General features: G+C 39.4%; 1 protein-coding gene across 2 annotated transcripts in view; it reads right to left on the reverse strand.

Moving 5' to 3' along the window:
* Nucleotides 1–26608, reverse strand: part of TEC (tec protein tyrosine kinase) — a gene marked incomplete at both ends in the record, with an annotated part of 105990 nt that overhangs the window by 10965 nt on the left and 68417 nt on the right. The window contains 9 exons of one of the 2 annotated variants that reach the window (XM_079703392.1): nt 4564–4780; nt 4903–5074; nt 5829–5903; nt 9179–9312; nt 10476–10555; nt 14728–14782; nt 19594–19659; nt 23570–23745; nt 24927–24973. In XM_079703392.1, coding sequence (XP_079559518.1) covers nt 4564–4780; nt 4903–5074; nt 5829–5903; nt 9179–9312; nt 10476–10555; nt 14728–14782; nt 19594–19659; nt 23570–23745; nt 24927–24973 — 1022 coding nt within the window. The remainder of the gene's footprint in view (nt 1–4563; nt 4781–4902; nt 5075–5828; nt 5904–9178; nt 9313–10475; nt 10556–14727; nt 14783–19593; nt 19660–23569; nt 23746–24926; nt 24974–26608) is intronic. The other variant, XM_079703393.1, reaches the window with a different exon arrangement.

Below are 26608 nucleotides of genomic sequence, written 5' to 3' on the forward strand. Positions count from 1 at the left end.
GCTTTTGACAAAATTCAACACCCACTTATGATAAAAACTCTCCAGAAAGTGGGCATAGAGGGAACCTACCTCAACATGATAAAGCCATATATGACAAACCCACAGCAAACATCATTCTCAATAGTGAAAAACTGAAAGCATTTCCTCTAAGATCAGGAACAAGACAAGGATGTCCACTCTCACCTCTAGTATTCAACATAGTTTTGGAAGTCCTAGCCACGGCAATCAGAGAAGAAAAAGAAATAAAAGGAATACAAATTGGAAAAGAAGAAGTAAAACTGTCACTGTTTGCAGATGACATGATACTATACACAGAGAATCCTAAAAATGCTGCCAGAAAACTACTAGAGCTAATCAATGAATTTGGTAAAGTTGCAGGATACAAAATTAATGCACAGAAATCTCTGGCATTCCTATACACTAATGATGAAAAACCTGAAAGAGAAATTAAGGAAACACTCCCATTTACCATTGTAACAAAAAGAATAAAGTACCTAGGAATAAACCTACCTAGGGAGACAAAAGACCTGTATGCAGAAGAGTGTAAGACACTGATGAAAGAAATTAAAGATGATACCAACAGTTGGAGAGATATACCATGTTCTTGGATTGGAAGAATCAATATTGTGAAAATGACTATACTACCCAAAGCAATCTACAGATTCAGTGCAATCCCTATCAAATTACCAATGGCATTTTTCATGGAACCAGAACAAAAAATCTTAAAATTTGTATGGAGACACAAAAGACCCCGAATAGCCAAAGCAGTCTTGAGGGAAAAAAACGGAGCTGGAGGAATCAGACTCCCTGGCTTCAGACTATACTACAAAGCTACAGTAATCAAGACAATATAGTACTGGCACAAAAACAGAAACATAGATCAATGGAACAGGATAGAAAGCCCAGAGATAAACCCACACACCTATGGTCAAGTAATCTATGACAAAGGAGGCAAGGATATACAATGGAGTAAAGACAGTCTCTTCAATAAGTGGTGTGGGGAAAACTGGACAGCTACATGTAAAAGAATGAAATTAGAACACTCCCTAACACCATACACAAAAATAAACTCAAAATGGATTCGAGACCTAAATGTAAGACTGGACACTATAAAACTCTTCAAGGAAAACATAGGAAGAACACTCCTTGACATAAATCACAGCAAGATCTTTTTTGATCCACCTCCTAGAGTAATGGAAATAAAACCAAAAATAAACAAATGGAACCTAATGAAACTTAAAAGGCTTTGCACAGCAAAGGAAGCCATAAACAAGACGAAAAGACAATCCTCAGAATGGGAGAAAATATTTGCAAATGAATCGACGGACAAAGGATTAATCTCCAAAATATATAAACAGCTCATGCAGCTCAATACTAGAGAAACAAACAACCCAATCCAAAAATGGACAGAAGACCTAAATAGACATTTATCCAAAGAAGACATACAGATGGCCAAGAAGCACATGAAAAGCTGCTCAACATCACTAATTATTAGAGAAATGCAAATCAAAACTACAGTGAGGTATCACCTCACACTAGTTAGAATGGGCATCATCAGAAAATCTACAAACAACAAATGCTGGAGAGAGTGTGGAGAAAAGGGATCCCTCTTGCACTGTTGGTGGGAATGTGAATTGATACAGTCACTATGGAGAACAGTATGCAGGTTCCTTAAAAAACTAAAAATAGAATTACCATATGATCCAGCAATCTCACTACTGGGTATATACCCAGAGAAAACCATAATTCAAAAAGACACATGCACCCCAATATTCATTGCAACACTATTTACAATAGCCAGGTCATGGAAGCAACCTAAATGCCCGTCGACAGACGAATGGATAAAGAAGTTGTGGTACATATATACAATGGAATATTACTCAGCCATGAAAAGGAATGAAATTGAGTCATTTGTTGAGACGTGGATGGATCCAGAGACTGTCATACAGAGTGAAGTAAGTCAGAAAGAGAAAAACAAATATCAAATATTAATGCATGTATGTGGAACCTAGAAAAATGGTACAGATGAACCAGTTTGCAGGGCAGAAATTGAGACAAAGATGTAGAGAACAAACGTATGGACACCAAGGGGGGAAAGCCGCAGTGGGGTGGGGGTGGGGGTGTGCTGAATTGGGCGATTGGGATTGACATGTATACACTGATGTGTATAAAACTGATGACGAATAAGAACCTGCTGTACAAAAAAATAAAATTCAGAAATTAAAAAAAATAAACAATACTAAACTTTCTTTGGGTTATTTGTATGGAAATGTGTTAATATAAATGTTTCAGACATTACATGAAATTCCTAAAAATCTTATATGTTCTGGTATAATGTTATAAGTCATAATTCTAGTTATTACTTTAAAATGTGTATCTCAGAAATAACAAAATAAAAAAAGAAAAGGTGGAGAAAGAGGAACCCTTGTATACTGTTGGTGGGAATGCAAATTGGTATAGCCACTATGGAAAGCAGTACGGAGGTTCCTCAAGAAATTAAAAACAGAACTACCATATGTATGATCCAGCAGTCCCACTTCCTAGTATATAGCTGAAGGAAACAAAATCAGTACCTTAAAGAAACATCTAAAAATCTAGAAACAATAAATGCTGGAGAGGGTGTGGAGAAAAGGGAACACTCTTGCACTGCTGGTGGGAATGTGAATTGGTACAGCCACTATGGAGAATGGTATGGAGGTTCCTTAAAAAACTACAAATAGAACTACCATATGACCCAGCAATCCCACTACTGGGCATATACCCTGAGAAAACCATAATTCAAAAAGAGACATGTACCAAAATGTTCATAGCAGCCCTATTTACAATAGCCCCGAGATGGAAACAACCTAGGTGTCCATCATTGGATGAATGGGTAAAGAAGATGTGGCACATATATACAATGGAATATTACTCAGCCATAAAAAGAAATGAAATTGAGCTTTTTGTAATGAGGTGGATGGACCTAGAGTCTGTCATACAGAGTGAAGTAAGTCAGAAAGAGAAAGACAAATACTGTATGCTGACACATATATATGGAATTTAAGAAAAAAAAATGTCATGAAGAACATAGGGGTAAGACAGGAATAAAGACACAGACCTACTAGAGAATGGACTTGAGGATATGGGGAGGGAGAAGGGTAAGCTGTGACAAAGTGAAAGAGCGGCATGGACATATATACACTACCAAACGTAAGGTAGATAGCTAGTGGGAAGCAGCCGCATAGCACAGGGAGATCAGCTTGGTGCTTTGTGACCGCCTGGAGGGGTGGGATAGGGAGGGTGGGAGGGAGATGCAAAAGGGAGGGGATATGGGAACATATGTATATGTATAACTGATTAAATTTGTTATAAAGCAAAAAATAAAAATAAATAAAAAAATAATAATAATAAAAAAAAGAAACATCTGCACTCCCATATTCATAGCAGCATTATTTACAATAGCCAAGACATGGAAACAACCCAAGCGTCTATCAATGGGTGAATGAATAAAGACAATGTGGTGTGTATATATATACATAGACAGAATGGAACATTATTTAACCATAAAAAAAGAAGGAAATCTCATCAGTTGCAACAACATGGATGAACCTGGAGGACACTATGTTAAGTGAAACAGGCCAGACAGAGAAAGACAAATACTAAATGCTATCACTTATATATGGGATCTAAGGGGGAAAAAAATGGAACTCACAGAAAGGAAGACTATACTGGTGATTGTCAGGGGTTGGGGGGTTAGGGGAAATGGAGATGTTGGTCAAAGGGTACAAACTTTCAGTTACAAGATAAGTTTTGAGGATCTAAGATATAGCATGATGACTATAGTTAATAATAGAGTATTGTATACTTTAACAGGGACTAATGGTTCTACCAACATACTGAAAACAGACACACATTTGGGAAGAACAGGCAGAGAAGAAAAAGAGAAAGAAAAAGAGTGGAGAAGAGAGGGAGACAGTAAGAGAGAGGAAAAATTAAGAAGCGTCTCCAGCACAATAATTTAGAACCAGTAATAGATTACTTTTTCTGGTATTTTCTGGAGTTAACATCGACTCCATCTCTTTCCAGTGAAGAAAATTAATGAAAGGATCTCTGTTATAATTTCAGCTTCTAGTGTGTGAGATGGAAAACAGCTTAGGACTTAGTCAAAGGATGAGTCAACCCTTAACTTCCCATTTATCACCATATGCATGTCATTTCACTTCTCTGATGCTAATTTTCTTATCTATAAAACAATGGTGGTCAAAAAATCTGTTATGATTAGCTACCTCATGGGATTCTTATGAAGACCAAATGTAATGCATGGTAACTAACCTGGAAATATTACCTATGTAATTATGTATGATTTAATAAGCAGGTACCTATGTAATTATATACTACATGTATTAGATTTAATAAAGATCTTTCTGTTAAAACTATGGGGGAAGTTAAATTTACCACATTTAAAAGTAATGGTGATATACTGTTGAGAACAAAACTTGGGTATGAACACGTCATTGCTCATTTGTTGACCCAGATTACAAAGGAATTTGGCTGGTGATGGGAAGGCAGGTGGTTTGCGATTACCAGGTCTCTGTGGATGAAGCTGTTTCTCTCCAGGTACTCCATCCCTTCACACACATCTTGACACATGCTCAGCAGCACATCTCTACTAAAATGGCCTTGTCTCTGTCGGAGGAAATTCAGAAGGCATCCCCTTTCCATGAACTCGGTAACGATGTAAATGGGTTTCTGCTGGGTGCATACACCATAAAGCTGTACTAACTTCGGGTGTGTCAGTTTCCTGAGAGGGAAGTCATGCATACACAGAGTTACTGCAGGGAAAGAAACCACCAGGGATGTTAGCTGGCAAGGGGCCACTTTTTAATACAAAAAGGGGAACCAGAAAAAATTGTAGAAACTTACATCATTACTTTAGCTTCTTCTATAAAATCTTCCTCACACATGGCACCTTCCCTAATAGCTTTGATGGCTACTTTGTACTGAGCTCGCCACTTGCCAAGCCTTACTACTCCAAAGAGTCCACTCCCCAACTCCCTCATAAAGGTCAGCTCTGAAGGGTTAATCTCCCATTTTTCTGTGAGACAGAGGGGGAAAGTGATAAAATTTAATCAGGAGAATACAGTAGGAATCAGTGAGAAACAAAGAAACTATAACCAAGGTCAATCTAAAACTTACAAGGTAATACAATTACCAACACAGAGCCGACTTGCAACCTGCCCATAAGCGACAGAAGGTGGCTTTCCTCCCTCTGGGGAGGATGGACCCCTTCTCAGCTGTCACGATAAAAGCAAAGTGAACTGAAGAAGGCAAGAAGATGCTGCATAATAGGCTAATAATAATGGAGCTTGAAAGTTAAAGGTACTTTTTTCTTTTTTAAACAAATACTTCCTCCTTTACCATTCCTCCCCCTGAAGTTTTTTTTTTCTTTTTCAATTCCATCAAGTTGGAAAGAGTTTAACCTGTTTAAAAGGCTTTCACCAGTAGCACAAAGACAATCAAGTTGCATGTCTTCTCTATTACCTCCATCTTTACTTTCCTGTGAGTAGCCAACCAAGCCCAGTGAGAAGCAAGAAAGGCTTTGATTTATTTTAGAAGTAACATGGTAATGCTTATTTTTCACTGACGGACAGTTTTCTACCAAATAATGAATAATGAAGAAAACAGAAAACCTAGGGTTACTACAGCTATAAGTGTAATCATCTAACATCTCACACGGTAAACTTATATAAAACCAGTTCCGCTATGTGGAATTCTACACATCTAAACTGGTCTTGTGAAAACGGGTTCTCTTCAAGACGAATTTGCCATGCAACTACAAAAGGAGTTACCGTAGCTGAATCCTGCAGTGGTTGGTGCATTCTTCCCCTTTGTGCTAACTGGGTACCGCAGCCTTGTGACAAGTCCTAGAAATCAAAAAGAGTATTACAGTTGAATTCACTCAATCATTCTGCATGGTAAAGCGCTAAACTAGAAACTCACAAAATTCATTCATTTATTCACTTAGTGCTCATCTTCTTTGTGTATATATAGCCCTCTGCTATATGCTAGCAAAAAATAAAGGAAGGCGGGAAGGAAGAGGATCCTACTGTTGTCAAAACCAAGTCTGTGTGCCTGATGCACAGTGAGGCCAAACAAACCAAAATGTCAGAGTCCGGAGCAGAAAAAGGTTGATTGCAGGGCCAAGCAAGGAGAACGGGGGGCTTGTACTCAAAAGACCCCAACTCCCCAGTGTCCTTGCCTTCGACAAGGGTTTTTAAAGACATTGTTAGGGGAGAGGGTAGTAAGACAAGTGATCAGCTTGTGGACCTTCTTCTGATTGGCCGACGGTAGGTAACAGGGTGATGTTTCAGGAATCTCAATCATCAACCTTCTGGTTCCAACCAGCCTGGGGTCTACCTGCTTGTGGTCAGCATGTAGTCACCATCCTCCACCTGGATGGGGGTCTTAGTTTCTGCAGAGCGACTCAAAGATATGCATCAGATTGTTATCTACATCCCTTCAGGAGGAACTAGGAGTCCTGTGACTCTAATCATTAACTGCCTGAGCCTGCTCTTTGGAGCTTGTGGAAGGCTTAGGAGACTAAAGCCTTTTTTTTTTTTTTTTTTCAAACAAGAAACGGGAAACACAGAGGAGCTTTTGTACCCAGGAAGGCCCCCACAGGGTCCTGCTTGGTTTCACTACTCTCTGAGCCGATAATTTCATATTTTTAAAATATACGTTTTTATTCATTCAACATTTTTTTAAAAAATACAGTGTTTATCAGGCACTATGCTAGCATGGTGTCTTGCAAACACTTTAAAGGATGTTAAAAGGTTTCCAACAATTATTATCAATTATTATTTCATGTTCTTTTCCAGTATGAGATTTGAATTATGAAATGGAATTACAGTAGTCTACTAAAATTAAAGTGATTCACCTGACATAACTCAGCATTTGTAATCTTAGCATAAAAATTGGGCTCTACAATATTAATGACTGGGAATAACACAACTACTGGGAATCAGTGAGGTACCTTAAATCCTTTAACTTAAGTTGCTTACAGTACTAAATAAGAAATCCCAGGTATTTCTCCTATAAACACCTGTAGCACTATGTATTTCTTCTAATACAGCATATCTCATTGTAATTTAATATTGTTATGTACTTCTCTGTCTCCCCTACCAGATGGTAAGATCTGGGAGAGACAAGATCAATAGCCATCTAGTTCACCATAGTATCCCTACAGTCGGGCATAGTTCCTGGCATGCAGTAGGCACTTAATACATGTTTCTGAAATGAGTGAATTGAGATAATGGTGAAGCATAAAAATTCACACAAGAACAAAAAGAAAGAAATAGGGGAATGTGAATGCCGAAAAAGACTAGAATAAAAGATAAGAAAAAGTTCTTCAGGGGGTAAATTGATATGAAATCAGTTCCTCAAATGTTAAACACAGAGTTATTATATGATCCAGCAAATCCATTCCTACGTTAGTACCCAAAAGAAATGAAACATGTTTCATGCAGAAACTTGTACACAAATGTTCACAGCAGCATTACTCATAATGGCCAAAATGTGGAAACAGCCCAAATGTCCATCAACTGATGAATGATATAAAATGGATAAACAAAATCCACACAATGGATTATTATTCATCAATAAAAAGGAGTGGAGTACTTATATAGGCTACGACATGGAGGAATGTCAAAAATATTATGCTCAAAGAAGCCAGTCAGAACAGACTGCATATGGTATGATTCCATTTACATGAAATGTCCAGAATAAGTAAATCTGTAGAGATAGAAAGTAGATTAGTGGGTGCCTAGGGCAGGACTGGTGGAAGGGGTTAAGGGGTGACTGCTAATGAGTTCAAGATTTCTTCATGGGGGATGCTGAAAATGACCTCAGATTATGGTGACAGTTGGCACAACCCTGTAAATATACTAATTTACAGACCACTGAGTTGTACACATCATGTGGGTGAACTTTATGGTGTGTAAATTATATCTCAATAACTGTTCCTATCACTATCTGAGAGACGTGAAGAGAGTCACAAATAGCAACAGACTTGGCAAAGGCCTTCGATAAAATTTCAAAAGTTAATTTTCCATAAATTGGGCTGGACACTTGGCTAACCCCTGCTCAGTTACATCTTTGAAGTCAAAGGCTAGAAATCTTTCTATCTCATCCTCTGGAGCTTCCAAGGGAACAAATGTGGTTTCTGGTTTCGTTTTTGATGTTTGGTTTATTCCCACTCTGGTGGTTAAGTGTAGCAAAGATTTGGGAAGATGGAAGACGTGTCTGGGACACTCTTCTGCTAGTCTTTGGAAGCCTCTGAAACAGGCCTAAACCTAAGCTGCTCATCTGGCAGCTTCTGTGACAGCTGCGACATAGACATACATTGGATTTTAGTTTGGTACTGTTAAAGAAAAAAAAAATATTCAATGACGCTTTTACAGATAGTCCAGCAGGCTTTATTCAGGACCACTGTGATAGGTATAAGGACCACTGCAATGGGATTTTAAAGTGGGGGAGAGAGATGGGCCCGACTCTGAATACAGCCTGGACAAATGAGAACTCACAGCCAAGGAGAAGGGTGGGGAATCAGTGGATGGAAAATTATTAAAAGAAACATCAACGCAGGGAGGGCTTAGAGTGGTTCTGGCCAAACTAATCGAACAAGATTCTTGCTGAAATAAGCCAGGGTACCCAGACATTACCCGGGGGGACGGTGGAAGGCGATGAACCCGACCAGTTACTGAAGGTGATTAGACATCAAATCTCAAGGGTAAGGGGTTCTGGTTAAAGTGACTTAGCAGGGTTATTGCCAAAACTGAATTTTATAAGAAAGTGTACAAATGGGCCCAGGAGATGGTCCAGGAGCCTGACTAAAGTTCGGTCAAGCAAAGAACCTCTGTCAGTACCAAGGATGTAGACCTTGTATTGTATGTGGCAGATGTGAACGTTTGCCACACACGATAAGGATAACTTGTGTTTTAAGGTCAAGACGGGGCTTCTTTAGAGTTATTATTTCTGATTTCTCTTTGTATATATCATTTCCTTAATATGCAGTAATTTTAAATCAATCACTTTCTACAATTAACTACAACATAAACCTGCTCAAGGAAGAATTCATCACAATGTCTAATCATTTTAATCACTACTTTATATTTGAAATAGGTTTTAACAGCTCACTTACCTGCTGCATTGTGCTTATGATATTCAATAATCTCAGGAATTGAACCAAAAGCATGTTTTTCTGCCAGATAATACTTCTTTGGAGATGTCATTGTTTCCTTTATATGATAATGCCTGAAACCTGATGAACCTTCTCTGTAACAAAAATCAGAATGTGTTAGAACCAAGTTGGAATAATGTAACTTCACCCTTAAGATGTTTTCTATCAGGGTCCCTACATATGGCCCCCTCTATTTTCTACACAAATTTTATTTTTCCCTATGTTCTTCTTAGCTTCACCTTTCAACTTAACAGATGGAAGTTATGAAGTGGTCACTGATAACGGATACTTGGTCCCTTGCATGAGATCATGAAAGAGAACATTTACCAAAACTCCATTTACCAACAATTAAAAGTCTTAAAATAGCTATTAGCTGGATACTGCTTTTTGTCCCTGCTGTTGGTGTTGCAAATGTCCAGAAGACCTCTAAAAGTTAATAAACTAGACGTACAAATCATGTACACATTCTATTTTAGGTTTCTTAGATCTTCCTGAGTCATCTCTTGCTGAAAATCCTTTCCAGAGAACACTTGCCGCTGTGAAGATAAAGCTCAAACTCCTTGACATGGACATGACATGTCTTCCACTTCTACCTCTCAGGTTCCTCTCTCCTCCCTTCCCCCTGTCCCTCCCCTTCTACAATCCAGCTATAATACACTGTTGTCAGCTCACCAAGTGCTCCCTCACTTCCAGGTCCAGGCAATTTCCTGTGTCAGAAACACATTTCCCTCTCTCCAACTTTTGCCTGCCTCACCCGTCAGGTCTCACATTGGATGTCAGTAGACAACGTTAATGCCTAACTCAGATGTGTCGGGGCTATGTGCCACCAACCCCCACCCCGACACACAAACACACACACACACAGGTTGCCCTCCCTGCATAGCAGTCACTCACATATACCATCACTGCCTGTTTGCCTGTCTGAAAGAAGCCCTCACTAAGCTACTGGAGGGCTGGGTCTGTGTCTACCTGGCTCAGTGTGGTATCCTTAGTACCTAGCAAAGTGCAAAGTAATTATCTGTGGAATGTTGCTAAAGTTTCGGTAGTCATTCAGAACAAATATATATATGGAAAATGAGGAAAATTACTAGATATGAATATAAAAATGGTATAGACTTTAGAAATCAAGTTCAGATTTTTTTAATGCTGAATTGTAGCTTATTTTTTGAAAATTAGGAACCCATATAAACTATATAAGAACTTCATATAAAAACTCTGAATTTAAGCAGAGAGAGAGAGAGAGAGAGAGATTACTTACCCTCCAAACTTTGTATAAAGGGAGACTGTGTACATGCCTGGTTGACTGGAATCTCTTACCATAAAACCACCTTCTTTATCCTAAAATCCAAGAAGAAATTTTTTTCAGTCCAATAACAAATACCAATGCCACAGAGAAGATCCAAGAACCCAATCTTATGATTTTATGATTATTATCCTCTGCCGAGAAAATCTGCTTTGGAGAAGCACAACTTACCAACAGGTAAGTCATCCATGTGACCGTCTCCCATCCATGTGACCTTCCACTTCACTTTACTGAACCATGAGATTAGTTAAAGAAAGCTCACTCATAATTCCCCACAATCACAACTCTTCACACACACTAGTACAAGACATCTCAACAAGACAATCTCTCAGGGCCCTTCAAGAACTAACAGACAAAATTTTGCAATTCCTTTATGTCCTGGACATGTGGGGAAACAGTTACTGAAAAATGTATTTCTTAATGACTGGATTTCATTTCACACATTTTTCATATTTGCTATAAGCCTTGAACCCCGACTCAATATCATCTTCTATCCACACAGCATTTTTCCTATAAATACCTCAGTGCTCTTTATAGGAAGATTTTTAAACAAATCCTTAATTCCCCTGGAAATTGATGTTAAATATCACTTTTTATGAAAGGAGAGACAGAGGCACAAGGAACTTAAGCCGAGAAAACCAAAAGGCAGCAACACGCTGAATGACCAAAAGCTAAATCCTCATCAGGTTCTTAGCCTAAGAGCAAGAAACAGAAGCGAGGAACCTCAAATAGCTCTCCACCAATAATGCCACAGTCAATCTCTAGCACTGAAATTGCTTTAAAATGAAAGTGTGTTTAACAGATTAAAATAAAATAAATTTTCTTCTTATTCCTAGGAAAGACAATGGAATGAAATAAAGGCCCACAAATAAATCTGGTAAGAACAATTAGGGACAATGATCATTAACAGTTAATTCATAATAAAACATGTTTATTGAACACTTATTCTGTTTTAATATGTTCTAATATGTGGATCTACTCAGTCCTCAAAACAGTCCTATGAGGTAGGTACTATTGTTATCTCCTTGCCTGTTTACTTTACAGGTAAGGAAATGGGGCACAGAAAAGTTGGACATTTGCCCCAACTCAAACAGCTAGTAAGTAGCAGAGCCAGGATTTGGACCCCAGGCCTTCTAGCTACCCACTTCCCTAGAGCTGCCTCTCATTGTGAGGTCACCAGGGAGGTGTGTAAGAATCCTGTAGAGGGGGAGGGGCAGGGAGAGGTGACGTGTCATCTGAATCAAGCAAAGTCACCTGCTATTGCTCTCGTAACATAAACTACAGAAAGAAGCGTCCAACTAAACCTCCACTGTGGATACTAAGCAGGAGATAAAATGAGAAAGCACAGGTTTAAAAGACTGGGAGCCAAAAGGGAACACTCTTGCACTGCTGGTGGGAATGTGAATTGGTACAGCCACTATGGAGAACAGTATGGAGGTTCCTTAAAAAACTACAAATAGAACTATCATATGACCCAGCAATCCCACTACTGGGCATATACCCTGAGAAAACCATAATTCAAAAAGAGTCATGTACCAAAATGTTCATTGCAGCTCTATTTACAATAGCCAGGACATGGAAGCAACCTAAGTGTCCATCATCGGATGAATGGATAAAGAAGATGTAGCGCATATATACAATGGAATATTATTCAGCCATAAAAAGAAACAAAATTGAGTTATTTGTAGTGAGGTGGATGGACCTAGAGTCTGTCATACAGAGTGAAGTAAGTCAAAAAGAGAAAGACAAATACTGTATGCTAACACATATATATGGAATCTAAAAAAAAAAAATGTCATGAAGAACCTAGGGGTAAGACGGGAATAAAGACACAGACCTACTAGAGAACAGACTTGAGGATATGGGGAGGGGGAAGGGTAAGCTGTGACAAAGTGAGAGAGTGGCATGGACATATACACTACTAAACGTAGAATAGATAGCTGGTGGGAAGCAGCTGCATAGAACAGGGAGATCAGCTCAGTGCTTTGTGACCACCTAGAGGGGTGGGATAGGGAGGGTGGGAGGGAGGGAGACGCAAGAGGGAAGGGATATGGAACCCTCAGAATGGGAGAAAATATTTGCAAATGAAGCAACTGACAAAGGATTAATCTCCAAAATTTATAAGCAGCTCATGCAGCTCAATAACAAAAGAACAAACAACCCAATCCAAAAATGGGCAGAAGACCTAAATAGACATTTCTCCAAAGAAGATATACAGACTGCCAACAAACACATGAAAGAATGCTCAACATCATTAATCATTAGAGAAATGCAAATCAAAACTACAATGAGATATCATCTCACACCACTCAGAATGGCCATCATCAAAAAATCTAGAAACAATGAATGCTGGAGAGGGTGTGGAGAAAAGGGAACACTCTTGCACTGCTGGTGGGAATGTGAATTGGTACAGCCACTATGGAGAACAGTATGGAGGTTCCTTAAAAAACTAAAAATAGAACTACCATATGACCCAGCAATCCCACTACTGGGCATATACCCTGAGAAAACCATAATTCAAAAAGAGTCATGTACCAAAATGTTCGTCGCAGCTCTATTTACAATAGCCCGGAGATGGAAACAACCTAAGTGTCCATCATCGGATGAATGGATAAAGAAGATGTGGCACATATATACAATGCAATATTACTCAGCCATAAAAAGAAACGAGGTTGAGTTATTTGTAGTGAGGTGGATGGACCTAGAGTCTGTCATACAGAGTGAAGTAAGTCATAAAGAGAAAGACAAATGCCGTATGCTGACACATATATATGGAATTTAAGGGAAAGAAATGTCATGAAGAACCTAGGGGTAAGACAGGAATAAGGATGCAGACCTACTAGAGAATGGACTTGAGGATATGGGGAGGGGGAAGGGTAAGCTGTGACAAAGTGAGAGAGTGGCATGGACATATATACACTACCAAGCGTAAGGTAGATAGATAGTGGGAAGCAGCCGCATAGCACAGGGAGATCAGCTCAGTGCTTTGTGACCACCTGGAGGGGTGGGATGGCGAGGGTGGGAGGGAGGAAGACGCAAGAGGGAAGAGATATGGGAACATATGTATAACTGATTCACTTTGTTATAAAGCAGAAACTGACACACCATTGTAAAGCAATTATACTCCAATAAAGATGTAAAAAAAAGAACATATGTATATGTATAACTGATTCACTTTGTTGTAAAGTGGAAACTAACACACCATTGTAGAGCAATTATACTCCAATAAAGATGTAAAAACAAAAGACTGGGAGCAATTACTAAATAGAATAATTAGATCAAAAATGCAGAGAACTGCAGAGGTCATCTTCTAATCCAACCTCTCTGTCTACAGATGCAAAAAACACTAGAAAAGTCAGAGCTAGACTCAGGTTGTCTCCTCATTAAGTCCACTTAGTGTCCTCTATAGTAGATTTCATCCTTCCACTTTATTTCTTTGTAAAGTGTAAGAATTTTAGCACATTTCTAAAGGCAACTAAATACTGTGTTAAAACTTAATTTATAAAAGATAGCACATAACACTGATGTAAACTATTTTAAAACAAAGAACTTCAAGCAAAAAGGAAAAACACATGTAAATACTAATATCAAGGTAGCAAATGATAAATCAGTAAGAAACAGTAAAGAAATGTTGCCCATGTATAGCTATTACCTATTGTTATGAGTTTAATTCTTTCCCCCTCAAAAAACATACTTTGGAGTTCTAACCCTCGGTACTTCAGAATGTGAGCTTCTGTGGAGATTTACAGAGGGGAATCAAGTGAAAATGAGGTCATGGTGGGGGGGGGCTAATCCTATATGACTGGAGTCCTTATAAAAGGGAAATTTGGACACAGAGCCAGGCATGCATAGAGGGAAGAACCATGGGGAGAAAAGGAGAGGGGCTTGGGACAGGTCCCTCCCTCACAGACCCCAGAAGGAGCCACGCCCACTGACATCTGGACTGCAGGCTTCTAACCTCTAGGTCCATGAAACAACAAACTTGTGCTGTTTAAGCCACTCAGTCTGTGGTACTTTGTTACAGCAGCCCCAGGAAACTAATAGAGCAGTCTTCACTTTTAAATGATTTCAAAAAATGAAAACTTGTACTTACGCCATAGTATTTTTTGGGCTTTAGAAACAGAGGTAGGTGGAATTACTAATCAGGGATTCGCTACAATTGATTTTGTGCTGAAACCAAACCCACAAGACAAGTACAAACACTTACTTCACTTCTAAGGAGTTGCTCTGCTTTGTTTCTATTCATATTTCTGCAATACCATCTGAACAGAAAAAGATATGTTTAAGGCCTCAGGTTTTTAAAATTGTTCTTTTTTCTTTTTAGGATTAGCAAGGTATTGATAATATTACTCATCAATAACAAACAAGAAATAAGAACAAGACCTCATTCATAATCTCAATAATATAGACAACCACTAGTAACATTTGGATACACATACATGCAGACTTTTTCTACCCATATTTTTATGAAGACACATATGTATGCCAACATTCTTATTTTCTGTATTAAAGTGAGGTCAAGCTACACTTGCTGTATCAGAACCTGAATTTTTCATATAACGGTATACGATACACACCTTTGCAAAGCAATGTAGTCCTGTGCATCACGGTCTGGATGCGTCATCATTTATTTAAGCTAGTCTTCATTATTTAACATAAAAATCATTTCCAATTTTTAACTATTATAATAATAGCAAGAATGAATTTTACCCCACTGACTCAAATACGCAGGAAATGTCACCAGGTTATTGTCTTGGATTCCAATTAAATCTAATCCCAAGCCCCCATCCCACCAACAGGCAGTAGATTTCATCTCAAATCATCATGAAGCCTCCCCCGCAAATTTCACGAAGATCCCAAGTATTGAAAGAAACAGAGCAAAACAGAAGAGCAGGCCTCCTGGGTCTTCCAGACTTACTGGTTCCAGCACAGCCCCGACCCCTGGCAGTCCTCCAAAGGTCTACTGTAGGAATCCCACCAGGGCCAAGCAGTGGCACCTGCCCTCCCACCACTCTGTGCCAAGCCCCTGCATATCGGTGCCCCTGCTTAACCTTTGAGAAATCTTTCCTAAGGAAAGATGGACACTGCCATCTCCCACCTCATCCTCAGAGGTACTCCCCTCTCCCTACTTCCCCTAGCCAATGCTCTCCAGGGGATTATGAGCAAGTTGGCCAGAGAAGATGAACTCAGACTGTCAGCTTTAAACTTGGGTTTTTATTTTGTTTTGTGTGGTTTGTTCTAGATGGACTTTAGTGGGCAGAGAACCCTCCATCCAGTCCTATTTCCCAAGGATTCCAATGTTATGAAACCAGCTTGGCCCCTCTAAACCCGTGAAGTTTCCACCACTGTCTCAGCCTTTTATAAAAGAAACAGCACCTGCTTTTGGCCCAGCAAACACCCCGAGACAAGCGAATACAAAGGCCTTCCCTGACTGAGGAAGGGAAAAATACAAAGAAAAAAATACAAGATCATTTTTGGTCTGGATTCTTTCATGTAGTTGGAGTGGGCAAACACAAATTATAACCTCAACACAAGCCAAAAACTGTTATTTTATTTGGAGCCTGAAGTGATTAACCAGGCCTCAGAATTGTGGGTATTAAGATCTCATTGTTGTGGACCCTACTTTAAGGAACTGAGACCAAGTTCAACAAAATTGCAAATTTAAATTCTGATCAATTTCTGAATGCAACTGAGGAATAAAATAAATGAGGAGAACAGAATATATTCTGTCCCTAAAGCTTTCCCACTGATAGGAGAAATATTTGTCAGGATACCAAAAACAATCATAAAAGATACAAAAGGTAGCTGCAGCTCTCATTATGCATTATAAACCAGCAGGACCTGAAAGATTGAAAAAAAAATTCTCTTTATTAATCACAGGAGATCCAAGCCCACATCTTCACAGTGAGAGTAAGCGATGGAGGCTCAGGCTCACGTTCAGATGCAAGAAATCAGTAAAGCTAGACTGCGCCTCTCAAGAGAAATTCGATATAAGATACTCAGAGAAAGGAAAAGGTCCTTTCCTCACTTGGTATATTCAAGCTCCTGGGAAGGGATAAAAGAAATAAGGAAAGAAAAAAAATCCACAGCACAAATCCTATTCTAAGTGGTTTGGTATTTGCAGTTTCCCCAGAGAGGATGTTTTCCTCCCTAGGATATAAACTCAGACCCTGAAGGGTATGTTGAAGGAAGGAAAGGAGGAAGTAGTGATGAACAAATCAAAAGATGAGTCATCGGGATTCCCTGGTGGCGCAGTGGTTGAGAGTCCGCCTGCCAATGCAGGGGACACGGGTTCGTGCCCCGGTCTGGGAAGATCCCACATGCTGCAGAGCGGCTGGGCCCGTGAGCCATGGCCGCTGAGCCTGCGCGTCCAAGAGCCTGTGCTCCGCAACGGGAGAGGCCACAACAGTGAGAGGCCCGCATATCACAAAAAAAAAAAAAAAAAAGATGAGTCATTTCGTGGTGAGTATTTCCTAACGGTTCTTTGTGGCTTCTCTTCCTCTTCCATGATACCCATCACCAGGCAAGGAGGGAAAGACAAGAGTGGCTCTGCTGAATGCATCCTGTCGGGAAGAACGATGCACACGTGGTGAGCCGGAGAGCTGCCTCCCAGACGCCCCCGCGTGCATCGCCCACAAGCCCGGCAGAGAAATGCCTGTTGGAGATTAGTTAGCGTCCCCTGATGAAGGAACTATATACTTCTAGAAAGAATGCCCAGGATTTGTAAGTAACTTGTCATTCCATTCTTAGATATCAAAACCCTAATGGTAATGAGGGTTTCAGATTGGCTGGTCACTTCAAACACTCCAGAGGGACAGGACTTCATAGTGCTGTCTGAATAGACGGGAAAGCAGCTTTGGGGACAACCTTCTGGAAAGGATGGATCCTGGCCAAGCTTCTTGGAGAGGGTGGGTTGGGTAAATTAGAAAAAGGAGGCAACAGGTATAAACTAACAAAAAACTGAAACCAACCAACCAACCAACTAACGAGCTATATAATCTTTGCCGGTTCTCACTTTGGCCCTTGCCTCCTGGATCACCCACGCAAAGTCTTGTCCTAGACTTTTCCTGTTCTAAGGGTCCTTGCATTCCTGTCACCTTCTTCCTTTAGCACGCTTCCATCAAGAACATCTTACTGACCACCACAACGAGTCCAGTTTCTTTCCTGCAGCACTTCCGAGGGTCCTGTCCTCCCCCAACCGGGACCTGGGTGTGGAGGTGGGAACTAGGGTACTGACGGCCCTGGGAGCTGCAGGCTGCCAGTCCTGAGCTGAGCCCAGTAGACAGTCATTGCCCGGACGCTCCTGCCCCCAAACAAACAGCAGAAGGGCTCTTGATTCAGCAGCTGGCAAAAGGCTTTTTAACCCTGGAGACATTTAAGACGTGTTACAGGATGGGCTTTAGCAAAATCCAACACAAATAGTGGAGTGGAAAGACAGCAGGAGTGACTGTCAGCACTGAGAACAGGTTTTTCCTTTCTCATCCAGTCAGGGCTGGCACCACGCCACGTGGAATCCCCAATCCCTGGGCAGCTGGCTGACGAGACTCCCACGGCAAGTTCACTCGGTCGTGCCGAGGTGGAGTCAGGCACACAACAATTGCATGGCAATGAATCATAAACTTCCTAAAACCCTTACTTGTAATCCCATGAGTCATAAGGGGCGTTCTCCCATTTAGATAAGGATTATCTGGTTTCCAAGCACATCCCTCCTGAAATCACCGGTTACTTCTCGGTCAGATCCCTTTAAAATCAGGTCCAAGTTTTTACCTTTTAGCACCTTCCCTAATTCTAAGGATTTACTCTATTTTCCTAAAAGTTATTCAAGAACAAAACCACTATTTTAGTTATGTGCTTTTTATACCCTCACCTACTCCTAAAACAACTTTGAGGGGTCACACCACCGAGTGCTAGGACTTTTGAATCTGTTAATCCTTTTCTAGACTTTTAAGGTACACTCACATTACAGGAAGTAACATGGACAGAGGAAACAGCTTTGTGTTGGTGGTGGTGGTGGTGACAGTGTTGTTTTTAAAGAAGTGAATGAAGCATGAATACACCACCTCAGAATGACCACAAAAGGCTCATATATATTTGGCATATATGAGCCTCTCACTAAAACCTGGCCATGCACTGCTAGTGAGCATATAAACAGCAGCCCATTGTTTCTCTGAAAAGTAATTTGACAGCATGATTAGGAGTCTTAAGAAGTTCATAACTAGCCTTTAGCTCAGTATGTAGATTTTTAGAGATCTAGTTTAAGACAATAAGCAGGAAGAGGTATCACAGTATTTTTACATAGTAAAGATGCCTAAACAACATAATGCCACACAAATAAGGAAATGATTCTATAAATTATTGCACATCCATGTGCCATATGTCTGGTTGTACCCCTTAAGGCCTCACACAGTGCCTGATACACAATAAGGTCTCAGTAAACATTTGAAGAATTCACGACTGAATGAAATATAATGCAATTATTAAAATGTTTTTGAAGTACATTTAATGGCATGAGGAAATACTCACACTCCTAATATACTATTAAGTGAATTAAACAGGATATAAAACAGTATATACAGCATGATTCTAAAGATTGAAAGGAAATATATGAATGTTGACAGAGGTCAACTCTAGTTGATTTCTGAATAATTTCTCTTACTAACATTTTTCATTTTCAAAGAATTTTAAAACAATAATCACATATTGTTATTATAGTTAGAAAAAAGAAACAATCAAATGTTTTTTTTAAAGGCCACTCTGGGAAACTGTATTTTGATTTCTTGAATGAATGAGCAATGAGCTGTATTTCAAAGTCAGCTAAAGCTATGATTCGTTTAAAATCAATTCAATTATATTCACTTCTGTAATTCTATTCACACATAGTACCTTCAGGTAAAGTGTATTATAGAAACTAATTCTCACAACGTCTATTTACCATACTAGACAACTGAGTTAAGTTAGTACATCCTTCTAAAGATGATGAAAGATAACCATTAATCTCCAAAATGTCTTACATAATTAGGAAAATAAAAACATTTTCTAGTTCTCCATATTCACAAAATAACCTTTTACTTACTCATATTGATCTAAGTTGTTTGATTTCTTTCCTGTCACGTAATTACTTGGGATATATCCTTCACTCCTAGAAATAAGAAAAATACTCTAGATAAACTGAAATTATTTTACTGAGAGAGTACTAAAAGAAAAATTACTGCCTTTCCGGAATAAAGTATAAAACTGCCTAAAGCTTATAAGAAAGACTAGCTGACCCCCAATAAGTAAATATAGCTATAGTATTTGATGCTTTACAAAGAACTTCCTCATTTGATCCTTACAAAAATTCTGAGGTAGGCAGGCATTATTGTACCCACTTTTTGGTGGGGAAACTAAGGTTTAGAAAGGTTGAGAGACTTTCTCAAGGTCTCAAAGCTAGCCAGCAACAGGGCCATAAGTTGAATTCTGAACTTGTGACTAGTTTCAGAGCCCTTGCTAATATTCCATGATGCTTCTTTTGAATTCACAATTTCTTGGGATGTTTTAAAGAAACCACTACTTCAGAAAAGTTGAAGTATTGGACAAAAACACCCATCACTCCAATACCTCAACAGTCTGTGTAGTGCATTGTTTCACAGAGGGTAATGCCTGACATCTACATCAGTATCATCAGGTCACTTGTTAAAAAGGCAAATTCCGGGACTTCCCTGGTGATCCAATGGTTAAGGCTCCATGCTTCCAATGCACTGGGTGCGGGTTCGATCCCTGGTCAGGGAACTGAGATCCTGCAAGCCCCGTGCACAACCGAAAAAAAAAAAAGAAGCAAATTCCTGGGTCATACCCCAAGAGATTTGAACTGAGAAGGCCTATGTGGGCCTATGGAATCTTTGATTTTACCCCAGATGACTCCTATCTCCTATGCACATTACAGTTTAAGGAGCAATCATATCAGGTAAAATCTTGGTTAGAGCCAAGAATTTCAGCATAAAAGAGATACATGTATAAAATTTCTAAGTTGAGTAAAAACCTTGTAATCTTAAATTTGAATTTGAACTATTAGTAAGAACTCATAACACACACACACACACACACACACACACACACACACACACATACCAGTGCATATATGTAGCTCTGTTGCACTGAGAAAGGCCTAGAAGCAACAACAATCCAGCAGCAATTAGAATCCAAGCGCCCCAACTGTTGTCTCTAAATATTGCTTCTTACTACAAGGAGCCAGAACTCCTTGGGGAAATGGCAAATTGCAGGTTTGGTCAGGAAAAATACATGATGAACTTGAGCTATTTTATTTTATTCAGAAAGCAGGGAAGCTGAGAAAGACTAAAAGCGTCCCAAATCAAAAATAGCTACCGGGCTTCCCTGATGGCGCAGTGGTTGAGAGTCCGCCTGCCGATGCAGGGGACACGGGTTCGTGCCCCGGTCCGGGAAGATCCCACATGCCACAGAGCGGCTGGGCCCGTGAGCCATGGCCGCTGAGCCTGCGCGTCCGGAGCCTGTACTCCGCAACAGGAGAGGCCACAACAGTGAGAGGTCCAAGTTCCGAAAAAAAAAAAAAAAGCTACCACTGACCCACGATGGGACAATTCAAGCAAAAAGAATAATGACTGCAATAGACTGAAACCAAATATATAAGCATCTATAATAACACAAAACATTATTGGTTACCATTGTTATCAACAGAGGAAGCTTGGTCATCAACTCATTATTCTGAAAAGTTGGTAAAAGATAAGAATCCAAAATGTATCTTGCCTTTCCTGCATGAACTAAATGAACTGGCTCATGAGGCAGTTCTTCTTTAGAGATTTAATAAATGCAGATGGAATGACAGAATTAGAAAAATCACCATTTTGCTATCCCTAATGAAATAATGGATCTAAGCAATAATCATCAATGGATGCCAAAATCATTAGGTGAAACATTGATAAAGAACTTTATGATAGAGGAATAATGTTGACACCTGAACCAATGAGTAATCCTGGCATCATCAGAAGTGGAACAACCAGATATACAGGACACAGATACATATTAAATGACACCATGTGGAAGCAAACAGCTTAATCTAGATTGTGGCTCATTTCATAGAGGAAATAACCTGGTTTTATCAATAAATCAAAAATGAGAAAAAAAAAGGCTAGGGATTGTTACAGAATAAAAGAAAGACATGAGACCTATCAGCCAAAATGCAATGTGTGGACCTTGTTTCAACCTTGATTAAACTGTAAAATACAGATTAGAGCTAATCAAGGGAAACCAGAATTACAGAGTCGGTACTATCCTTAGACCTGGGCCAGAGGGCCCCTGCTCTGACCTCACACTTTCGAGAGGATGCTGAAGTCCATGATCCCTCGGCCCTCCTCTGGACCATCATCTGCATAACTAGGGCCCCAGAATTCTCTGCCCACTACCAAGCCCTAAGTGGGCCTTCCCAATGGGTTTCCTCCGTTGAAAAGCAAATGATGCTGATTGTGTGGACCCACTCCAGCCCAGGTCCAAGGAGTGACCAAGTTGGGGGGTGGCTTTTGCAAACTATGTGGACAGAGTTTGGATGTACGGCTGGGAGATTCACATGGTACATGTGAGATGGAGCCCAGGGCAGAAGGGAAGAGAGAAGGGAGACACCCCAGGGAGCTGGCCCTCTGTGCACTATCACATTCGGGCATGGAACTCCAATCCAAACATTGCCTTCCTGGTCATTTTGAAGGTATGTGTGTCAAGCTGGAGGATAAGTTATATCTTATTTACCAGTTTGTTAGCTTGACTTATAATTTCTAAATATTTAAACATATGATATCTGGGCTTTTATTTGTACTCTTCTTCTAGTCCTGAAAATGTTACAGGAAAGCCTACAGATGATGTTTTTTAACTTATTATTAAGTATGATAATGACACAGCAGTTGTTTAAAAAAATCTTTAGCAGTTAGACTTAGGGGTGAAATGACATGATGATTTGAACTTAGTTTTAAATACTCGAGAAAAAACAGTTGGGAAGATTTTAAAATCAAGACTGGCCAAATGTTGGTAATTTCTGAAGTCAAGTGACAAGAGGCTCCATTATACTATTATGTACTTTTTGGATATCTGAAAATGTCTATAATAAAAATTAAAAATCAATCTTCTACAGTGTTTGGCAAAAAAAAAGCAGTGATGACCTTCTTGTAAACAAAGATTAAAAGGTTTCCAAAAAGGTAATAATGCACAGCAAACCAGCACTCAGGAGATCTACCACTGCTGAGAAGTGAGCAGAAGACACGGACCCTGCCCAACCCAGAGGCTTCCACTGCTTCTCCAGAAGTGACCTGAGGAACAGAGAACTGGAACTGGGGATGGGATAGGAGGTGAGAAAGCAGACTTGGAGGGAGGACATGCTCTAACCAGGACAAAAAAGTCCTCCTCTTCCTATCCACAGGAACTCAGAATATAAACAGGATTATATTTCAGAGGTAAGCACAGGATACAGAGCTTTCTTAATGAAGCCTAAGACACATCCCCTATGTTTATCCACATTTACCCATTATTTACCAATAATAAGATTGAAAGGACTATTCTCTTTAAATCCTAAATTATTTTGTATAAATAATGTTTGTTTTTAAATTTCTTGAATGTATGTATTTTAGACATAGACGCATATGCACATACATATAGACAGAAAGACAGACAGACACACACACACACACACACATACACATTCTCTCTCTCCTAGACCAATCTAAGATTACTTTACCTTGGGGGTGGGGTGCGGGGGGAAGGGACCTAAAATGTAATTTCCCCCAAGATCAAACAATCCAATTAGACATATAATGGATGAGAAAGAGACCGGTGTAATGGATTCTAATTTCTGAAAAGGAGTGGTTGATTCATTTATATTTATTGAGTCACTACTAAGAATACACTATGTTACTGCAAAGTAATAACATATATTTTCATTTATGGCCACTGAACTAGCCTCATTACATAACAGTTACAGGTTATCCTCTTCTCACTCAGTATTTCACTCCCAGCCACCCACTGTGTATCATCCACAGAGAGGGAATACCTACCCATATTTATCTCTTGCTTTCCACCAATGAACATCATTCTTTTCCAATATGATATACTCCTGGCCTCTCTCTAATCTGAGATCATGTGCTTCTGTCGCTTGGAAATCATACATGGCTACAACTATTTCTTCACTATTACCTTCTTCTTCAGGTGGAATTGGTGGGGGAGGCCTTCGCTAAGAAAAGGAGGTAACATATAAAAGTTTAGTCTTCTGTTTGAAACTGGGTGTGCAGTAAAACGCCAAGCAACGCGCATGTCCCCACAGTATAAAGTCTGCCTTAGTTAATCTGGTGAACCCGCACCATGAGTTCAATGATATTGATGCTACTGGACCTCTCACAGGCTTCAGAATTTAGGACAAGAGCAAAACCTGTCCTTAAACATCAAACGGCTTCTGCTCAGTGTCAGGACTAGCTTTCCAGGGAGAGGCAAGGGTAACAAGAGTAGAAACCAGGAGGACTAAAGGCAGACCCACCATTTAATGGCCTTCAGTGGGGAAAAGCAGAACTACTTCTGTCAGGTCTCCTCCCACTCAAAGGAAGCTGCACTGCTTTGTGCCTGCCGTGTACAAGGCACACTCTTAGTACCTAGCTAGCATACTGTTTCTCATTTTTTTTTAACTGAAGTATAGTTGATTTACAATGTGTTAGTTTCTCATGTACGGCCAAGTGGTTCAGTATATATTCTTTTACATATTGTTTTTCATTATGCTGTATCACAGGATATTGAACATAGTTCCCTGTGCTATACAGTAGGACCTTGTTGTTTATCTATTTTATATATAGTAGTTTGTATCTGCTAATCCCAAACTCCTAATTTATCCCCCTCCCCCTCTGGTAACCATAAGTTCGTTTTCTACATCTGTGAGACTGTTTCTGTTTTGTAAATAAGTTCACCTGCATTCTCATTTATTCTTAATACTAATCCCATGAAGTAGAGTATATAACTTCCATTTTACAACTGAGGAAACAATGGCTGAAGTATCCCACCCAAAGTCACTCATATCAGATTCATGCTGGATCAGGCTCCTCCTGAGTCCAAAGTACCTGTGTTTTCTACCACACTCCACTATTCACAGTCACTCCTTTGTCATAATACTGTGGTCTTAAGACTGAAATATTCCTTTAAAGTCCCACGCCTCTTGTATAATTCTCGAAGCCAAAATACAGGCAGAAGGTCAGATGATAATATCTGATACAATTAAATTGATATTATTTGACACCAAAAAAAAAAAAATCAGGTGAGCCATAGTCTATCCATTTCCGATGTGATCCTTGCAGGGAGCAGCATCACAGAAATGAACATAAACATACTTAATAAACTGCAAATGTTTCCAAACGTTAAAGACCAGCTTACCTTCTTTGTTTCTGGTGCTGGTGCTCGAGGTAGTGCTTTTCTTATACCTGAAAGTGACAACGACAAAAATAGGTCAAAATGCCATCTACCAATGATTGATAGTTTTAAGGAAAAGTAAAAATGAACCCATAACAAGAAGTTCACTCAGACTCTCTCACTCTGGTGCATTTTGCTTGTAATACTGTTTTAGAACAGATTTTTTAAAATGCTATTAAAGCCGGTTTGTATTTCTGCCTTCTTGAACAGACTGTAAATGCCACAGGGATTGGGCCATGTCTTGTTCACTGTAAACAAATGGGACTACATCAGAACCAAAAAGCTTCTGCTCAGCAAAGGAAACCGTCAACAAAATGAAAAGGCAACCAACAGAAGGGGAGAAAATATTTGCAACCCACATGTCTGAGAAGGGGTTAACATCCAAAATATACAAGGAATTCATACAACTCAATAGTTAAAACAAATAATAATAATAACTCAATTAAAAGTGGACAAAGGACCTAAACAGACACTTTTTTTAAAGAAGACATACAAATGGCCAATAGGTACATTAAAAGGTGCTCGACATAACTAATCATTAGGGAAATGCAAGTCAAACCACAATAAGATACCACCTTATACATATTAGGATAGCAATTATAAAAACCACACATGATAACAAATGCTGGTAAGGATGTAGAGAAAAGGGGACCCTTGTGCACTGCTGGTGGGAATGTAAATTGATGCAGCCACTATGGAAAATAATATAGAGGTTCCCCCCAAAATTACAAATACAACTACCATATGATCCAGCAATCCCCCTTCTGGGTATATACACAAAAGAAACAAAATCAATACCTTAAAGAGATATCTGCACTCCCATGTTCACGGTAGCATTATTCACGATAGCCAAGGTATAGAAACAACCTAAGCATTCATCAACAGATGACTAGATAATGAAAATGTGGCATGTACAGAGAGAGAATGGAATATTATTCAGCCTTGGAAAAAGAAGGAAATCCTATCATTTGTGACAACATGGATAAAGTTGGAGGGCATTATGCTAAGTGAAATAAGCCAGACAAAGAAGGACAAATGCCACATGGTATCACTTACATGGGAAAGCTTAAAAAAAAAATAAGTCAAACTCATAGAAATAGAGAGTAGAAAAATGGTTGCCAGGGGATGGGGGGTGGAGGAAATAGAGATGATAGTAAAAGGGTACAAGCTTTCAGTTATAAGATGAATAAGGTATGTTAATTACAACTCAATGAAAATATAGAGAGAGCAAGAAAAAAAGATAAATAAGGTCTAAAGATCTAACGTATAACATGGTGACTATAGTTGATAGCACTGTAGTGTATAACTGAAGTTTACCAAGACAGTAGAACTTAAATGTTTTCTCACAGACACACACACACACACACACACACACACACGCACAAAGGTAAACATTCAAGGTGATGGATGAGTTTATTAACTCAATGGGAGGAACCCTTTCCAATGGATAGATAAGTATATCCAGTCACCTCATCGTAAAATTTAAATGTTACAATTTTGTTAATTATACCTCAGTAAAGCTTAAAAAAAAGAGAAGAGAAAAGCTGCTGATGGTGCTACATTAGGCTCACACTTTTAACAGTCATTTTTAGTAGGTTTCATATTGTGATAAAAACTCCCAAAAACAGACCTTCTGATTCCATGAG

The sequence above is a fragment of the Hyperoodon ampullatus genome (assembly GCF_949752795.1).
Source record: "Hyperoodon ampullatus genome assembly, chromosome: 1".
In the NCBI taxonomy this organism is placed as follows: Eukaryota; Metazoa; Chordata; class Mammalia; order Artiodactyla; family Ziphiidae; genus Hyperoodon; species Hyperoodon ampullatus.